We start from the raw sequence: 20,563 nt of genomic DNA on the forward strand, positions 1-20,563 counted from the left end.
CACTCCTGATGCTTTGGTATCAACCGCACTGTATAGCTTGTGGTGTGTTCACAACCACAAAGAAACTTGTGTTAGAGAGTATTTCCACAAATTCAACTCAATTTAGTGCTTATGATATGCAAGACACTGTGCTGGGAAACAAAGTGCAATCCGCCCCTCCCCTAACCCGCCCTGCCCCCCCCCCCCCCCCCCCCACACACACACACACACACACACCCGTGTGTGAAGAACATTGCAAAATATTTAGGTTATATTACAAATTTACACAGGAAATCAGCCTAATCTAAATCCTGTAAATACATGCCTATAAAAAAGACTAGAACAAAAAACGTAAGTATATTAACAGTAATTATCATTAGATAGTATGTCTAATTATCACTAGATATGCTGGTTAAGCATTTAAAAAATTTTAACTTTCTACTTTTTAGTAGTATGCAAGTTGACATATTTTTAAAAAGCATGACTCAAAAAGTGACACTTCCTGACTCAAAACACAGAAATTCTAATTGAGGAGACAGATGTAGCAATCAATTGATAACAAAGGTTGAATGCTTTGATAAGGATAAGCGGAGAACAGTAGGAAACTACGGGAGGGTTTTTTGTTGCTGTTAATGTTCGATTTTGCCTAGAAATTTTGGCATAGTGGCAGTGAGAAAGGTCTGAAATTGTGATTAAGGCTTTGAAGGATGGGTAGGTTTTGCCCAGTGGAAAAAAAGGCAGGGAAGCTTGCAGTCAGGTGGCTGGAAAGAAAAGACTAGTGCCAGGGGTCCTGCCTGCTGCAGGCATGGCGGGGAGGCTGAAGTGATGCAGAAAAGAGAAAATAGTAGGAAACGAGGCTAGAAATGTAGATTGATGTCCAGATGTAAAAGCTTTACTGCATTAAAGAGTTTGGAGTTTATTCTACCAGCGGAAGTTAGGGGCTTTTTCGGTATCAGAATGACAGGCCCACACCTGGGCTTTTGTGAGATCTCTCAGGCACCTCGTGGAAAATGTTATTTTGAAGGGACTGCGGGCAGAGAGACCAGTTAAGAGGTCAGGACAATGGATAAAGGGAAAGATTAGAGCTTGGACTGAAGCAGAGAACAGAGGAAGTAGAGCAGGAACAAATCCAGAAATATTTGAAAGTTTGACTCAATAAATTTAGATGATTAATAAATTAATTCAATATGAGGAGTGAAGGAGAATCAAAAATGATTCCAAGCTTTTAGCCTGGTTACTTGGGACGGAAAGTCGGTAGGAGAGGAGAGGCAGCTCAGGAAAGGGCAATTTGGGAATACTGTGTTAACCCCGTGAGTTAGAGGTCCATGCTGGACATTTAGATAGAGATTGGAGGGGAAACCTGAAAAGATCACTATGGGACTGGGGAACAGGTTTGTAATTCCAAGTTATCAGCATCTAGAAGGCAGCCATGGGAGGAGCCCGTCCTGTGAGCGTTTGGCTTTGGGTTTCTTGCTGTCTCAACTGGTCTTAAATATAAGCATGATAAGGGGGTTGTAATGGATTCCAAGCTCAGTAAGTCTCAGGCATCCAACAAAGGGAAGCAAGAGCATCTCCTTTGGTTTGGCCCAAGTATTACAGATTTTTTTAAAAAAGCTGAAGGAAAGCCAGGAGTGACCAGAGGATCAACGATTCTCCCGCACTTCCTCCCTCCTCTCACCCACAGCCTCCTGATGAAGAGGAGGAAGTTTCTTTACCACTTCAAAAACGTGCGCTGGGCTAAGGGCCGCCATGAAACCTACTTGTGCTACGTGGTGAAGCGACGGGATAGCGCCACCTCCTTCTCACTGGACTTTGGGCACCTTCGAAACAAGGTATCAATTAATACCTGCTTCCCAAGCAGGGCATTTTTAGAGCCACCTGCTGATGGTACCACTTTCAGCCTGTTTCATTTGTCTCCACTAGATTCTTCAAATCTCTTTTTTACATGTCCCTGCAACCACAATAGAAATACCCCAAAGGGTGTCATTTAATGTCCTCCCCAATCATGCTGAGCACATCAAGGCCACACCTTGCTTCAATGCCAAGAATAACTGCCCCAAAACTTCCTCTCCTTTCCCCAGCATCCAAATTGCCTTTAAGATTAAAGAAGATATCCAAAGAAAGAGGCTTTTGATTTGGGGGAATATATACAGCTCATTCAAGCTGAATTTTAAATGTGGAAAAACAAACTGTGGCTTTAGAATTTTAAAAAATTAAGGAAGAAAAATTTAGGAAAAATTAATGACTCCATTCTGTCTTCCAAATGAGTTCTATTCCTTCCTGCTCACATAGATCAGAGGCCAGTAAGTACATACGTAATAGTGAGCCTCAGAAAACTCAGGGAAGCCTTTAATTAAAACTTGAAGATCAGAGAATTACATTTCCAAGAGACTTCTTCACCAAAACCCAGATGGGTTCACATACTCTTCTGCCAATGAATATTTCCTCTCATAACATGCAGTGACATCTAGTCTTAGTGGAATTCCAGGGAAGAATCCAGGGTGGAATGACACTGGCTAGTTTCTAGGGCTAGTTTTACTCTCCAATTTTTTTGGCCTCCATTTGTATTGTGTAAATTATCTCACTGCAATTGTTTTACATTCTAATCTCTTTCCTATTTGGTAATAAGACACATTCTAAACATAGAGAGCTTTTGTGTTAACAACCCTTTCCTTCCCTCTCATTTAATCCTCACAACCAAACTTCATTCCGCTGATGAAGAATCAGGAGATCCAAGAGTTGGGTGACTTGTTTAAGTCACAAGAGTGGCGATGCCAGGAAATGGAACCTGGGTCTTCAGATTCTGGGACTAATGACTTTTCTGCAGTATTAAGGGGACTTGCTGGGAATTCCCTGGCGGTCCAGTGGTTAGGGCTCTGCGCTTCCACTGCAGGGGGCACAGGTTCGATCCCTGGTCGGGGAACTAGGTCCCGCATGCCACATCGCAACTGAGTTCACATGCAGCTACCGATCCAGCATGCCACAAGTAAAGATCCCGTGCACCACAACTAAGACCCGGCACAGCCAAATAAAATTTTTTTTTAAAGAGTACATGCCTTAATTTTAAAAGCTTATTGCTAAAAACTGCTATCATCTAAGCTTTCAGAGAATCATAGTGGTAACAAAGATCACTGACCACAGATCACCATAACAAATAAAATAATGAAAAATTTGAAATTTGCAAGAATTACCAAAATGTGACACAGAGACACAAAGTGAGCAAATGCTGTTGGAAAAAATGATGCTGATAGACATACTCGAGACTGGGTTGCCACAAACCTTCAAAACGCAAAATATCTGCAAAGTCCAATACAGCCAAGCACAACAATATAGGTATCCCTGTATTTAATTGCTCTTAGCCCCAGTGGCGCCTATTACCTCTCTCAAAACAACACTCAGGGACTTTCCCTGGTGGTGCAGTGGTTAAGAATCTGCCTGCCAATGCAGGGGACATGGGTTCGATCCCTGGTCCAGGAAGATCCCACATGCCGTGGAGCCGCTAAGCCCATGTGCCCCACCTACTGAGCCTGCACTCTAGGGCCCACGAGCCACAACTACTGAGGCCGCGTGCCACAACTGCTGAAGCCTGCGCACCTAGAGCCCGTGCTGTGCAACAAGAAAAGCGCACTGCAACGAAGGCCCGATGCAGCCAAAAATAATAAATTAATTAATTAATAGATTAATTAATTTTAAAAAAACAACACTCACCTGTCAGTCTCATAATCTATCTCCTAACCCTAAATTTTCTGACCTCCACTTAGTGGTCCAGTGTATTTCCACAACGTTACATCAACAGCCCTTCCAAGCCATTTGCCTTCCCCTCCAAGGAAGAAAAAGGAACTTCACAAACAAAAATGAAATCTGAGATAGTGTGCTTCTCCTTTATCCACCCAACTCATTCCATCCTCCCCATTCCACAGAGAAGCTGTACGTTTTTCCCTTCCTAGGGCCAAAAGTGCAAAGTGTTTGGGCTCACCACTTACACTGTGTCCTTTCCGGCAGTTGCTTAACCTTCCTGTAACCTAGGACAAAACTGCAGACACCCCAAAAAAGATCACCCTGGGAGGGACACGAATTAATGACTGTAAAGCTACCGGCAGGGCAGTCAAGGTCAGTAACCCTCCACTGAGCCCTCTGCTCTCTCCCCAGGCGGGATGCCACGTGGAATTGCTCTTCCTCCGCTACATCTCCGACTGGGACCTGGACCCCGGGCGGTGCTACCGTGTCACCTGGTTCACGTCTTGGAGCCCCTGCTACGACTGCGCGCGGCACGTGGCCGACTTCCTGAGAGGGTACCCCAATCTGAGTCTGAGGATCTTCACAGCGCGCCTCTACTTCTGCGACAAGGAACGCAAGGCGGAGCCCGAGGGGCTGAGGCGGCTGCACCGTGCTGGGGTCCAAATCGCCATTATGACCTTCAAAGGTGCGCAGGGACCTTTCTGCCCGGCTCAGCAAAGCACGGTTTGCAATTCAGATTGCGGGGGGGGGGGGGACCAGGGGGGCAGAATTCTGGGAGTTCTGGTTCGCCTTTGGAGCCAAAAGTTATCAACTAGAATTGGAGGAAAAAAACCAATGGCTTGGGACTTCCCTGGTGGCACAGTGGTTAAGACTCACATGCCCAATGCAGGGGACCGGGGTTCGATCCCTGGTCAGGGAACTAGATCCCACACACATGCCGCAAGTAAGAGTTCACATGCAGCAACTAAGGAGCCTGCGAGCCACAACTAAGGAGCACACCTGCTGCAACTAAGAACCAGCAAGACCAAATAAATAAATAAAATATTAAAAAAAAAAAGAACCAATGGCTTGGACCCAAGGCTTTGGGCGGAGCCAGGGTTTTCTTTCTTTCCTCATGATTTGAGATCTGAGCTATCCCCTTCCCCCTCCTTTTTTTTATAGATTATTTTTATTGCTGGAATACTTTTGTGGAAAATCATGAAAGAACTTTCAAAGCCTGGGAGGGGCTGCATGAAAATTCGGTTCGTCTGTCCAGACAGCTTCGACGCATCCTTTTGGTAAGTTAAGGGCCTTCTTTGCTTCTCATTTTCTTTCTCTCTCCAAAGTCATCTATCCCTGAAGCTACTTATACTTCCTTTTCTTATATTTCCCACATTGTCGTGTGTGTTTGTGTGTGTGTGTGTGTGTGTGTGTGTGTATTTATCATTCTCTCCTTATTTTTCCTCTGATGAAAACTTTACAGAGCACAGGCTGTAGGCTTCTGTAGTTATGGCGCTCGGGCTTAGTTACTCCGTGGCATGTGGGATCTTCCCAGACCAGGGCTCGAGCCCGTGTCCCCTGCATCGGCAGGGGGATTCTTAACCACTGCGCCACCAGGGAAGCCCCTCTCCCCTTACTTTCTTCAAAAATGTTTACAAAGTCATCCACTCTCTCTTTTTCTCCACAGCCCCTATATGAGGTTGATGACTTACGAGATGCATTTCGTACTTTGGGACTTTGATACCAACCTTCAAGAATGTCACATACAAAGAAATACCTCTGAAGACAGTGGGTAAAAGAACTATCCTTCAAGAATTCTGTTTTTCTTCAACTCTCACTTTCTCTGAGTTTAGAAAAAAGTATTCATAGATGTTTTTAAAATGTCTTGAAAATAGAAGGAACCCAGACCCACCAGGGTTAATGCCGCAACTGGTGCAGTTTTTAAATGCAGCATCGCCCCCTACTGGGAAACGACAGAACTGCAGGGCCTGGGAGCCCCTAAGTGTCAATACTCTGCCATTTAAGCAGAGAGAAAGCAGAAGGTAAATACTGAGGAGCATGGTGAGAGGATCAAATGTTTTATAACCGGTATCCTTTATTATTTGATTCTTGTTCTGAGTTTTCAGTGGTATTAATGATAAATTTTTCTACTCTTTTCCATTGGGGCTCACTTTCAAGTGAACAAAATTCTGTCACCCTGTGATCCAAAGAACTTCCTAATGAGAGAACCTGGGTGATTGTAACCCCAAGCCATCTCTTCAAAGCATTAATATCCAAGCATGTGTTGTATGTTGTAATTGTCTGAAGTATGTTTTTATGTTTGTACGTACAGAGGATTTTTTCTTGGTATGGAAAATGCCTGGTCATCTTTAGGCTCTTGTATAATAAAGGATCTTAAAATGAATTTGAGGGCTGTGAAGAAGACACACTAAAAGTGAATGTATACCTCAAGTAACAAATCTGCAAAAAGATCCTTTTAAGGGCTTCCCTGGTGGTGCAGTGGTTAAGAATCTGCCTGCTGATGCAGGGGACACGGGTTCAAGCCCCGGTCCGGGAAGATCCCACATGCCGCGGAGCAACTAAGCCCGTGCACCACAACGACTGAGCCTGCGCTCTAGAGCCCACGAGCCACAACTACTGAAGCCCGCATTCCTGTGAGCCACAAGAGAAGCCACCGCAATGAGAATCCCGTGCACCACAACGAAAAGTAGGTCCCGCTCACCCCAATGAGAGAAAGTCCACACGCAGCAGCGAAGACCCAACCCAGCCAAATATAAAAACTAAATTAAAAAAAAATATATATATATATATATGATCCTTTTAAAATCATAGTTTTGCAACTATACATTTCCCATATAACTAGTGAATGCTTGGAAGGGACTTGCTTGAATGTTGAGAAAAGAAAAATCTATTCTCTCTGATGGGTCTTTGAACCTCAGCAATGCCAACCAGGTCAAGGTTTTCCCCTTTTTGTGTGTATGTGTCACCTCTCTCAAAGAAATGTGACGATATAACAGACTGTGACAGAAGAATAGTTGGGAGGGAAGGATGACAGAGCATTGCAAGGAAATGGTGTTTTATCCAGTAAAATGGTGTGAGCCAGCATGGCGGAGAACGGTCATTTGTCCCTAATAACTATCCTGGACTCTGAGAAAAATATTCAGAATAACCATAACACTGTACAATTATTACCCAGCAACCCTTGCAACGCAGATAAACAGATCCACAGGAAAGGCTGAACACATAACTGTATTATTTTATTTTTATTGTACATAATTTGTGAAAGAGTTAAATATTAAAAATCCTTATTCATGTATTCATTCATATTGTATGTTTATGCTATGTGGTGTCTCGTATTTTTATCATAATTTCCCTTTCTGATATGTTGAAATGGATTCCTAATGTCTCATAAGTTTATACCTTTAGAAATGCTTCTAGTAGCAAAGCATGTAATTCTAACATAATCTAACATTGTAATAACATTGCTATGAAACCCTCTTGATGCTTAGTCTAACACTGTAATAACTTTGCTATGAAACCCTCTTGATGTTTAGTCTAACATTGTAATAACTTTGCTATGAAACCCTCTTGATGTTTAGTCTAACATTGTAATAACTTTGCTATGAAACCCTCTTGATGTTTAGTAAACTTTTCCCACAGCAAATTTGATTCTGGCTCATTTCAATCAACTGAATAAATGATAAATAATTTTGGAAGTTTTGGAGATAAAAATGCCAAATTCAAGTAAATCCAAAAGTGATTTTTAAAAGGTTAAATTACAAAATTCGGATGATGGAATAGAATTCAGAGTCCAGGAATAAGCCCACACATCTATGTTCAACTGATTTCTGACAAGGGTGCCAGGACCATGCAGCGGGTGAAAGAACAGTCTTTTCAACAAAAGATGCTGAGACAACTGGATATCTATGCGCAAAAGAATGAATGTGGACCTCTACCACAATACACACAAAAATTAACTTAAAGTTTATCAAATACCTAAATCTAAGAATGTCCCTAATTAGTACATGCTTAAGTCTGCTCTTTGGAACTCAGGGAAGGCCTAAGATACTAAAGCCTTTTTCTACAAACAAGAAACAGGGGACACAGTGGGGCTTTTGTACCGGGAAGGGTCGTTTTCAATCCCCCCTTTTCTTTGATAGGACTCAATCCTGAGGGGAATGAAGTGGGACAAGAAAGGGGATAAATTTTGGATAGAGAGGTTAATCATAAACTCAGCAGGGGAACTCTTGTTTTAGGAGGATTCGGTTTCAGACTCACAGAATGGGGAAAAAAATATTTACAAATATTATCTGTATATACTCTGCATATTCAGTATCCAGAATACATAAAGGACTCCTAAAACAACCTAATTTAAAAACGGCTGAAAGACTTGAGTACATTTCTCCCAGGAAGATTTACAGACTGCTAGTCAGCATATGAAGAGATTCGCAACATCCTTAGTCATTAGGGAAATGCAAATCAAAACCACAGTGAGATCCACTTATACCTACTAGGATAGCTATAAACAAAAAACCAATAACAACAATTGTTGGTGAGAATGTGGAGAAATCAGAACTGTCATATGAGAAAGTGGAGAAATGAGAACCATATATTGGCTGGTGGAAATGTAAAATTGTGCAACCACTATGAAAAACAGTTTGGTGGTTCCTCAAAAATTAACATATAATTACTGTATGACACAGCAATTCCACTCCTTGGCGTATATCTGAGATTGACAACACATGTTCAAACAGAAACTTGTACATGACTATTCTAGCAGCATTATTTGTGGTGGCCCAAAAGTGGAAATTCCCAAACATCCATCGACTGATACATGGATAAACAAATGTGGTACATCTGTACCATGGTATTTTACTTGTTTATAAATAGATGAAGTAATGACACTTCCTACAAAATGGATGGACTTTGAAAACATTGTGCTAAGAAGTCAGACACAAAACACCAGCTATTGTATGATTCCATTTATGTGAAATGTCCAAAATGGATAAATCCAGAGTTCTGATTCCATGCAACAGTGGGCAAGGTACTTAACCTTTCTAAAGTTTTAATTTTCCATCTGTAAAATGGGTATGATATGTTAACTTTTCATATTTTTTTTAATTAATTTTTGTTGGCGTATGGTTGATTTACAATGTCGTGTTAGTTTGTGCTATACAGCAAAGTGAATCAATTATACATATACATATATCTACTCTTTTTTAGATTCTTTTCCCATATAGGTCCTTACAGAGTACTGAGTAAAGTTCCCTGTGTCGTACAGTAGGTTCTTTATTTCTGGTCTCAAGTTGAAGGATTACACAAAGCTGGTGCTATCCTCGTGAATAGCATTGCCACCCTCTAGAAGACAGCAACCTAGAAATCACCGCTGACATTCCCTCTGACCCTATATCTGGTCCTGTAGACTTGTGGGCTAAATCTCTTGAATTTATTTACTTTTCTCTATTTACTATCACCTGGTGGGCAGGGGTGGGGGCGGCACGGTGGAGGGCAAGGAGCAACCCCTGACAGTCAAAAACTGGCCTGATACTCGTAACCAGGCCATATCATTTCCCTGTTGGACATAAGTCTCGTAGAATACCAACCTCAGACAAGATGACTCCAAGACCATGACAAAATGAGAGCAAGCAAAGCCACTTCATAATTTGTCTGAGACACCCACAAAACACCCAACACCCCCTCTCTTGGGTAAAAAGAATGTCTGCTACTTCTTTACCAATTACAGCCTTATCCTTGTTCCAGTCAGCCTTCCCCAAAGATTTATCAACAACCATAGAATCGACCCTACTCCCTCACAATGTCCAATCTAACCAATCAAACGCAAATCTCCCTTTTCTTACGCCCTCCCCCAAATGACCAAACCAAACCCCAGATTCTATAATTGAATGTATAGCTATGGAGAGTCCCAGTAAGAGAAACGCCCTCAGGCTGAGACATTTCATGGCTCATGGTTCCCAATGAGGTGCATTCTCCCTCACAGAGAGTCATAAATCTCACTTCTTCAACTGCAGGCATTTTCTTCATGGTCTTTAGCTGGAGCCATTGACACCTTAGTTGGAGCTATCAACATTGCTTGCTTACTCTATTGCCAAGAGTTATGGTATTTAGTAATTCTTAATATATTTTACTGACAGTTATTCTGTGGTGGTGATGATGATGGTTGTTTTATTAAGAAAATTTCATGAGAAATAAATGCTGAATCTGTTAATGGGAATTGGAGGACTTTGGTCACAGAATGTTATTTATAGCATGTTAGAATTTAAGTACATGTTCAATTTATTAAAGATACAAATTTCAATACCTAATTTTAAGCCTTCAAAATTGTGTAATATGATTTCCAAATCTAATTTTCTATTAAGGGACTTCCTTGGTAGCACAGTGGTTACGTATCTGCTTGCCAATGCAGGAGACATGGGTTTGAGCCCTGGTCCGGGAAGATCCCACATGCTAAGGAGCAACTAAGCCCGTGAGCCACAACTACTGAGCCTGTGCTCTAGAGCCCGCGAGGCACAACTACTGAGCCCGCGTGCCACAACTACCGAAGCCCGCGCACCTAGAGCCCGTGCTCCACAAGAGAAGCCACTGCAATGAGAAGCCCGCGCACCGCAACAAAGAGGAGCCTCCGCTCGCCACAACTGGAGAAAGCCGGCACGCAGCAACGGAAGACCCAGTGCAGCCAAAAAATAAATAAACAACATATAAATAAATAAATAAATAACTTTTTAAAAATTTTCATACATATTGGGACTTCCCTGGTGGTGCAGTGGTTAAGAATCCACCTGCCAATGCAGGGGACACAGGTTCGAGCCCTAGTCTAGGAAGATCCCACATGCCACAGAGCAACTAAGCCCATGCACCACAACTACTGAGCCTGCGCTCTAGAGCCCTCAAGCCACAACTACTGAGCCCGCAAGCCACAACTACTGAAGCCCGCAAGCCACAACTACTGAAGCCTGCGCTCTAGAGCCCGCATGCCACAACTACTGAAGCCTGTGAGCCTAGAGCCCGTGCTTCACAACAAGAGAACCCACCGCAATGAGAAGCCTACATACCTCAATGAAGAGTAGCTCCTGCTCGCCACGATTAGATAAAAGCCCTCAAGCAGCAATGAAGACCCATAGCAGCCAAAACTAAATTAATTAATTAAAAAAAAAGTTCATACATATTAAAAAAAAAGAATCCGCCTGCCAATGAAGGGGATACGGGTTCGAGCCGGGTTCGAGCCCTGGTCCGGGAAGATCCCACATGCCGCGGAGCAACTAAGCCCATGTGCCACAACTACTGAGCCTGTGCTGTAGAGCCCACGAGCCACAACTACCAAAGCCCGCACACATAGAGCCCGTGCTCCACAACCAGAGAAGCCACCGCAATGAGAAGCCCACACACTACAACGAAGAGTAGCCCCGGCTCGCCGCAACTAGAGAAAGCCCGCATGCAGCAACGAAGACCCAATGCAGTCAAAAAATAATTAACTAATTTTTTAAATAATAATTTTGTATTAAATACGAGGAATAACTTTCACTGGTTTTTAATATTAGAGCAACTCAAAACATATATTAAACCCTTTAAAACAATTTTTTTAAATTAAAAAACAATTTTATTTATTTATTTACTTACAATAAGTAAGTTGGGTCTTCTATTGCTGTCTGTGGGCTTTAGCTGCGGCGAGTAGGGGCAATTCTTCCTTGCAGTGTATGGGCTTCTCATTGCGGTGGTTTCTCTTGCTGTGGAGCATGGGCTCCAGACACGCAGCCTTCAGTAGCACACGGGCTCAGTAGTTGTGGCTCGGCGGTTCTAGAGCATAGGCTCAGTAGTTGTGGCGCACGGGCTTAGTTGCTCCGCGGCATGTGCGATCTTCCTGGACCAGGGCTCAGAACCCGTGTCCCATGCATTGGCAAGCGGATTCTTAACCACTGTGCCACCAGGGAAGTCTCACTACCTTGTTTCTCAGATTTCCAAGTAGCGCACCCTACTCTGTTCTGACAATTTGTCTGGGGCAACTCCAGCTTGGCTCTCCTCCTCCAGCTCATTACCTGCCATGTCCTGGACGACAACTCAGAGTGAGATGCATCACGGCCGCGAGGAGGCCAGGGACAGCACTTCAGAGCAGACAAAGAGTGCCGCCATGTTGGAGTCGGGCGGAACCGACCTCGCTGGCTTCCCATCTCCCTTTTAAAACAATTCTATTGGGCTTCCCTGGTGGCGCAGTGGTTGAGAGTCCGCCTGCCGACGCAGGGGACGCGCGTGCGTGCCCCGGCCTGGGAGGATCCCACATGCCGCAGAGCGGCTGGGCCCGTGAGCCGTGGCCGCTGGCCCTGCGCTTCCGGAGCCTGTGCTCCGCAACGGGGGAGGCCGCAACGGTGAGAGGCTTGCGTAACGCAAAAAAAAAAAAAAAAAACAAAAAAACCAATTCTATTCACAAATCTGATCACACTACTTTACATTAACATAGCTGCTTTTTAACCACCTTAAATGCTTGACACGGCAGACTGGAAAACAAAGCTAACAAATTAAACCTATAAAAGGGCAAAATAAATGTTAAATATTCCAAACATCTTAATATGGTTTACGGACTTAAATTCTCTTAAACCTTTCAGCCTGAAATGCCAATATCTAATGCAGAATTCTTTGCATTACATTTGAATGCATATTATCTTGAACTAAAATCAAAGGTATTATGTAACTGGCTTTGAGACAAGAAGGAAGGGGGCAGGGCACAACGATTAAGGGAATGCCACAACCATTTAAGAACATAAACTGGTTAGAACCGACTAGGTCCAAGATGGCACAAGATTCTACTTCCAGTAGACCTGGGCCTCATTATACGCTCATTAGCATCTAAATGACACACCCGCAGGGGCCGTGACACAATTTCCCAAAAAGGCCATAAAGTGGGTGGTGGCCCAATTCCTGGAAATCCCCAGCCCTTCCGCAAGATACTTAGAAGATTCCTCCCACTCACTAGCCTATGAAATTATCCAGACCATAAAAACTAAACACTCCATATTTTGTGGCCGCCTCTCATCTTCTAAGAAGACCCACACTCTATGGTGTGTGTAGCTCTCTAAGTAAACTTGCTTTCACTTTACTCTGGCTTGCTCTGAATTCTTTCCTGTGCAAAGCCAAGGAACCTCACTTGGTGGCCTGTCCCAGGGACTCACTCAAGGTTACATATATAAGGATATTCATTCCAACACTGTAGTAGGGAGAAACTAAAAGTAACTGAAAGTCCATAGTAGAATGGTAAATATATTATACAACCGCCATTCTTAGTAAAAGTGTGCAACAATTTAAAAAGAATGATGGGGACTTCCCTGGGGATGCAGTGGTTAAGAATCTGCCTGCCAATGCAGGGGACACGGGTTCGATCCCTGGTCCGGGAAGATCCCACATTCCACAAAGCAACTAGGCCTGTGTGCCACAACTACTGAGCCTGCGCTCTAGAGCCCGCGAGCCACAGCTACTGAAGCCCACGCACCTAGAGCCTGTGCTCCGCAACAAGAGAAGCCACCGCAATGAGAAGCCCGCGCACCGCAACGAAGAGTAACCCCTGCTCACTGCAACTACAGAAAGTCGCGCACAGCAACAAAGACCCAACACAGCCATAAATAAATAAATGAATAAATTTATTTTTTTTTAAAGTCTACAAACAATAAATGCTGGAGAGGGTGTGGAGGAAAGGGAAACCTCCTACACTGTTGATGGGAATGTAAATTAGTATAGTCACTATGGAAAACAGTATGGAGGTTTCTTAGAAAAGTAAAAATAGAGCTACCATATGATCCTGCAATCCCACACCTGGGCATATACCCGGAGAAAACCATAATTCGAAAAGATACGTGCACTCCAATGTTCTTTGCACCACTATTTACAATAGCCAAGACATGGAAGCAACCTGAATGTCCATCAACAGTAGAATGGATAAAGAAGATGTGATATATATATATAAAAGAATGAAATAATGCCATTTGCAGCAACATGGATGGACCTAGAGATTATCATACTAAGTAAGTCAGACAGAGAAAGACAAATATATGATATCGCTCATGTGGAATCCAGTTTTAAAAAAATAATACAAATGAACTTATTTACAAAACAAAAACAGACACATAGATTTTGGAAAAAAAATAAATAAATAAAGCCTATGCTTACCAAAGGGGAAACATGGAGGGGAGGGATTAGAAGTTTGGGATTAACATACACACACAACTATATATAAAATAAGTAACCAACATACACACACAACTATATATAAAATAAGTAACCAACAACTATATATAAAATAAGTAACCAACATACTGTATAGCAGCGGTCCCCAACCTTTTTTGCACCAGGGACCAGTTTTGTGGAACACAATTTTTCCAAGGATGGGGGCGGGGGGTGGGGAATGGTTCAGGCAGTAATGGGGAGCAATGGGGAGTGGTAAATGAAGCCTTGCTGGCTCACCTGCCACTCACCTCCTGCTGTGCAACCTGGTTCCTAACAGGCCACAGCCAGGGGGTTGGGGACTCCTGCTGTACAGCACAGGGAACTCTACTCAATACTCTGTAATAACCTAGATGGGTAAAGACTCTGAAAAGAATGAATATATTTATATGTATAAATGAATCACTTTGCTGTACACCTGAAACTAACACAACATTGTAAGTCAACTATACTACAATAAAAATTTTAAAAAAAAGAAATTGTTCATTTATGAAGGTTGTGTATGAGAGAGAACTGTATGATTTGTATTGTCTTGTTTTGCCCATTATTGTCTTAGAAGGTTGTCTGAAACATAATAGGCCTTTTATATACATATTGTTTTTTAATTTTATTTATTTGTTTATTTTTTGGCTGCATTGGGTCTTCGTTGCTGAGCGCGGCCTTTCTCTAGTTGCGGTGAACGGGGGCTACTCTTCATTGCGGTGCGTGGGCTTCTCGTTGCGGTGGCTTCTCTTGTTGGGAGCACAGGGTCTAGGTACGCGGGCTTCAGTAGTTGTGGTGCACGGGCTCAGTAGTTGTGGCTCACAGGCTCTAGAGGGCAGGCTCAGCAGTTGTGGCACATGGGCTTAGTTGCTCCGCGGCATGTGGGATCTTCCCAGACCAGGGCTCAAACCCGTGTCGCCTGCATTGGCAGGTGGATTCTTAACCACTGCGCCACCAGGAGAGCCTACATCTTGTTTTGATTGGCTGAGCATCTTAAACTGGGCTACAGGTCAAGCTCCTCAACAGATCTTTAATTCTAATGAGATTGCTTGCAACCAGGCCATACCTCCTCTTGCCTGGGAGGCCACAAATAGTAAATATCTGCTGGTCTGTGGAGTGCAGGGTACCTCTATCTGTTCTGTGGACGATCAGGTCTGTTGACATATGCCAAGTATCATAGCAGGCCAGGGGATCACACAGTCCATTAGTCAAGGACAAATTTGTCTGGTCTTACTGAGTGGAGGGGTGGTATGATATCCAACAAAATTGAGGATTACCATAACCCATCACTCCTGGTACATGTGAAGATAGATTAAGGACAACCTAGGTTTGTCCTAGTTTGATAAACTAGGTTATAACTGGAGTCTAAGCTACCCTACAGTTTATAAACTTTTCAAGGGTCTAAAAACTATTTGAGACCTAAAAGCAAAGAAATACCTCTAAAATACCCAGCTCCCCATTGCCAAATTCCTGCAAAAACAAAGTAAACATTTGAATGGCAAAAAAACATACCATGAAAAAAAAAAAAAACATACCATGCCAATTAGCCAATTGTTCCCCAACTCATGTATAAATTTAATGTCACACATAAATATAGGCAATTCATATGTAGTAGGGTCCCCTGTATTGTATACATTAAAAGAAATTTTTTTTTCTGTATACTATGACACCTTAAAAATACCTTTCTGGCTGGGGAGAGGCTGTCCTTTCTGGGGTGAGCCAATTCTTAGACATAGCAAAGATAGGCAAGCTAACCAATCCAGAGCCATGACTCCTCTGTTTGGCTCATATACCCCAAGAGGCAATATTCCTCTCCCTTAATCATCCTAGGGCCGGGTACCAGGCAACTAGGGACCATCCCTATAGGGTAGAACCCAGTGAAATTACTCAAACTAGCCAGTCCTAACTTGCTTACCCTGCACTGCCTTGCCTTTCCTCCCAGAAAGGCCAATAACATCTCTGGCCTAAACCTGCTCCCTCCTGTCTTGTGTCTCCTGACCGCTCTGTTCTTCTCTATGGCCCTGGGTGGCATACTGTGCCTCCTATCTCTAAGATCTGCAAGTATAATAAACTTTAGTCTGTATTCTCGTGGCTGCACTTGACTGATCATCTCATAAAGGAATGTAAAACAGAAGAAAAAGAATGTTAAACATCTCACCCTACCCAAGGAAGTACCTCCTCAGGTCTATAGGTCTTAAGATAGCACTCAGCCATCTCCTTGACACATCCCTCCTGATTTTATCTTATACACACCTCTTCCCCCAAGGCCATGAATGGGTCTCGTTGGTGAATGTAAGAATGCCTTTACCCTTCACCCAAGTCATACATAATACACTGGGTATTCCCTTCAACCCTTGATAGTGTTTCTAGTTTTCTGAAAGATAAAATGGTGAAACTGGTACAAGGACACTCTGACCCTCCTTTGTCTCCAAGTAAAAGGTACCCTCCCTGTGCCAGGAGGATATAAAGCATCCTTATCACCAGAGACAAGGAATTTAGGGCCAAGAAGGCTATGTAAACAAACCTTGTTACTTCTTCACCTATTTACTAAACCAAGCCCAAAACCCCTGATCTTGTCAATTCCTCACAAATTTATTGTTTCTTTGCCTAAACAGTATTGAAGCTTCCTGCTTTGGTTACTTCTTTGAGTCTCAGATTTCTATGGGGCTCCAGTACACACAGAATTAAAATTGGTTTTCTCCTGTTACTCTGTCTTGTGGCAGGTGTAATTTATTACACCAGCCAAAGAATCCAGAAGGGAAGGAAACATTTTTCCACCCCTAAATGGTTTTAGTATTTCCCTAGAAGACTGAATTGCTATGATATGCAATACCTTTTTTTTTTTTTTAATTTATTTTTGGCTGTGTTGGGTCGTCGTTGCTCTGCGTGGGCTTTCTCTAGTTGCGGCGAGCGGGGGCTACTCTTCCGTTGTGGTGCGCGGGCTTCTCATTGCGGTGGCTTCTCTTGTTGCGGAGCATGGGCTCTAGGCACGTGGGCTTCAGTAGTTGTGGCACTCAGGCTCAGTAGTTGTGGCTCGTGGGCTCTAGAGCACAGGCTTAGTAGTTGTGGAGCACGGGCTTAGTTGTTCCGCGGCATGTGGGATCTTCCCAGACCAGGGCTCGAACCTGTGTCCCCTGCATTGGCAGGAGGATTCTTTTTTGAATTTTATTTTATTTATTTTTTTATACAGCAGGTTCCTATTAGTTATCTATTTTATACATATTAGTGTATATATGTCAATGACAGGCAGATTTTTAACCACTCTGCCACTAGGGAAGCCCTGTAATACTTTTTATTTTGTTTGTGCATGATTTTCAAGGCTGGTATAAAGGAAGCTGACAACCAAGAATCTGTATTTCAACATGGCTTTATTATTTTTTATGCATCATATAGAGGGTAACTTGTTTCTTTGTGGGAAAACATTGCCTTGAGGTAATATATAAAACTTTACTGAAGGTTAAGAATTTATTACCTTGTGGTATAAGGACATTTGTAGGAAACATATGACCCTCCATGGAAATTTGATTTGGGATACAGCTGGGAAATTGTACAAACATTTCCATATTCAGGGATTTGGGGATTCAGGAAGATATGGAGTAATTTTCCTTATTATTTTAAGACTCTGGGAACTCCCTGGAGGTCCAGTGGTTAGGACTACGTGCTTCACCTGCAGGGGGCACAGGTTCGATCCTTTGTTGGGGAACTAAGATCCTGCAGGCCACACCGCACGGCCCAAAAAAAGACTCTGGATTATCTTACCTCCACTGCTTACCTGGCTATATAATCTCTCATTCAATTCAGCTCTTTTGATATCATCAGTCTAGAAAGCACTGTTTGAGTCCTCTCACTGATGACTAGTCAGAACCTGGGAGAATATCTCTGCCATTTGTCTGTCAGAGAATGTGATCGACCCACCAACATTGCCTTCACAGAAATCCCATAGAATAATTCCCTCCTCTACCAAGAGTATATTGCAGTACAGCAACTATGGTTTTATCCTAGCAACTTGCTCATACTACTGTGCACTAGAACAAGGCCAGGAAGAGCTGCAGACGACCAACCAGTTTCTAAGATCCTTCATAAGTTTTTGCATAAAGTGAAAGCATCAGTCACCAAGAGAAAATACAAGCTAGAGATATTGATTGGTTTGCTTCTTCGTGTGTCTCTCTCACATCTCCAGTCCAAACTGGAAGTATGCCCCTTTTCTTTCTTTTTTTTTTTCTTTTTCTTTTAAGCTACTGAAGGTGATAGAGTTAATAACACCTTTAGATTCTCATCTTCAACAACTCTTCTCTATTCAGATACACCCTTCCTGGATCTTCTAGCTCAGAAACCAGCATCCAGCACCAATAAAAGTGAAGAAAAATATACACAAAAGAGCAGATGCTTGGAGGAAGTACTTCGGAATCCTTTGCCATCTCCAATACTTGGTGCTATGGGAAGGGCATGTGACCTAAAGACAGGTCCTGGGTACTTGCACTCCAGAACTAGGTACAAAAAGTTGTCCCCGGGCTTCCTTGGTGGTGCAGTGGTTGAGAGTCTGCCTGCCGATGCAGGGGACGCAGGTTCGTGCCCCGGTCCGGGAAGATCCCACATGCCGCAGAGCGGCTGGGCCCGTGAGCCATGGCCGCTGAGCCTGCGCGTCCGGAGCCTGTGCTCTGCAACGGGAGAGGCCGCAGCAGTGAGAGGCCCGCGTACCACCAAAAAAAAAAAAAGAAAAAAAGTTGTCCCCAGTTTCCTTTCCATACAGGTGTCCAAGTTGAGAGGTGGTTTCTGCTTTATTCCTGGCTCTGTAAACCACAGCTCACTAATAAATGCTGGTCCACAAACACACCCATGAATATTGCCAACGCCTACAAAATCTGGGAAGAGCAGAGTGTATTTCCTGTTGATTTCATAAAAACAGTCAGAATCCTGGCAGGAACTGAGTGCACACTTTCACTACAAGTGAGAATAGAGTTTAAGGGAGCCAAAAAGAGATAGTGAAGTGTCCTGGGGCTAGTAACAGCACGGGAGCTGTCCCATCTCCTGGCTGAGAGCCAGAAAAGGTATATTACCAGGATCTGGAAGAATTAGCTGTAGGGAGAGAACCAGCTAAGAAAGAACTGGCTACCAGAAAACTGCTAGAGTTAATGAATTCAGTAAAGTAGCAGGATACAAAATGCATGCACAGAAATCTCTAGCATTCCTATACACTAATGATGAAAAATCTGAAAGTGAAATTAAGAAAACACTCCCATTTACCATTGCAACAAAAAGAATAAAATATCTAGGAATAAACCTACCTAAGGAAACAAAAGACCTGTATGCAGAAAATTATAAGACACTGATGAAAGAAATTAAAGATGATACAAATAGATGGAGAGATATACCATGTTCTTGGGTTGGAAGAATCAACATTGTGAAAATGACTGTACTACCCAAAGCAATCTACAGATTCAATGCAATCCCTATCAAACTACCACTGGCATTTTTCACAGAACTAGAACAAAAAATTTCACAATTTGTATGAAAACACAAAAGACCCCGAATAGCCAAAGCAATGTTGAGAAAGAAAAACGGACCTGGAGGAATCAGGCTTTCTGACTTCAGACTATATTACAAAGTTACAGTAATCAACAGAGTATGGTACTGGCACAAAAACAGAAATATAGATCAATGGAACAGGATAGAAAGCCCAGAGATAAATCCAGGCACATATGGTCACCTTATCTTTGATAAAGGAGGCAAGAATATACAGTGGAGAAAAGACATCCTCTTCAATAAGTGGTGCTGGGAAAACTGGACAGGTACATGTAAAAGAATGAAATTAGAACAGTCCCTAACACCATACACAAAAATAAACTCAAAATGGATTAAAGACCTAAATGTAAGGCCAGACACTATCAAACTCTTAGAGGAAAACATAGGCAGAACACTCTATGACATAAATCACAGCAAGATCCTTTTTGACCCACCTCCTAGAGAAATGGAAATAAAAACAAAAATAAACAAATGGGACCTAACGAAACTTAAAAGCTTTTGCACAGCAAAGGAAACCATAAACAAGACAAAAAGGCAACCCTCAAAATGGGAGAAAATATTTGCAAATGAAGCAACTGACAAAGGATTAATCTCCAAAATTTACAAGCAGCTCAATATCAGAAAAACAACAACCCAATCCAAAAATGGGCAGAAGACCTAAATAGACACTTCTCCAAAGAAGATATACAGATTGCCAACAAACACATGAAAGAATGCTCAACATCATTAATCATTAGAGAAATGCAAATCAAAACTACAATGAGATATCATCTCACACCAGTCAGAATGGCCATCATCAAAAAATCTACAAACAATAAATGCTGGAGAGGGTGTGGAGAAAAGGGAACCCTCCTGCACTGTTGGTGGGAATGTAAATTGATACAGTCACTATGGAGAACAGTATGGAGGGTCCTTAAAAAACTAAAAATAGGGCTTCCCTGGTGGCGCAGTGGTTGAGAGTCCCCCTGCCGATGCAGGGGACACGGGTTCGTGCCCTGGACCGGGAAGATCCCACATGCCGCGGAGCGGCTGGGCCCGTGAGCCGTGGCCACTGAGCCTGTGCGTCCGGAGCCTGTGCTCCGCAACGGGAGAGGCCACAACAGTGAGAGGCCCACGTACCGCAAAAAAAAAAAAAAAA

At 42.9% G+C, this 20,563-nt stretch overlaps 2 protein-coding genes across 5 annotated transcripts in view; one reads left to right on the forward strand and one right to left on the reverse strand.

Annotated features, from left to right (window-relative positions):
* Positions 1-20,563, reverse strand: part of RIMKLB (ribosomal modification protein rimK like family member B) — a 131,439-nt gene that overhangs the window by 89,107 nt on the left and 21,769 nt on the right. For 2 of the 4 annotated variants that reach the window (XM_079938525.1, XM_079938527.1), the window contains exon 1: positions 11,332-11,838. The exons of 1 other annotated variant lie outside the window; for it this stretch is intronic. The gene's annotated coding sequence lies outside the window, so the exon portion shown is untranslated. Of the gene's footprint in view, positions 1-11,331; positions 11,839-20,563 lie in introns of those variants that run through there. One more of the 4 variants, XM_079938530.1, reaches the window with a different exon arrangement.
* On the forward strand, positions 1,308-5,437 carry AICDA (activation induced cytidine deaminase; the record flags this gene model as incomplete). Its single annotated transcript, XM_079937447.1, has 4 exons — positions 1,308-1,811; positions 4,129-4,402; positions 4,879-4,994; positions 5,384-5,437. Exons 1-4 carry the CDS (start codon positions 1,497-1,499, stop codon positions 5,435-5,437), a joined length of 759 nt encoding a protein of 252 aa, XP_079793573.1. The 5' UTR covers positions 1,308-1,496.

This window comes from Stenella coeruleoalba, assembly GCF_951394435.1.
Source record: "Stenella coeruleoalba genome assembly, chromosome: 11".
Lineage (NCBI taxonomy): Eukaryota > Metazoa > Chordata > Mammalia > Artiodactyla > Delphinidae > Stenella > Stenella coeruleoalba.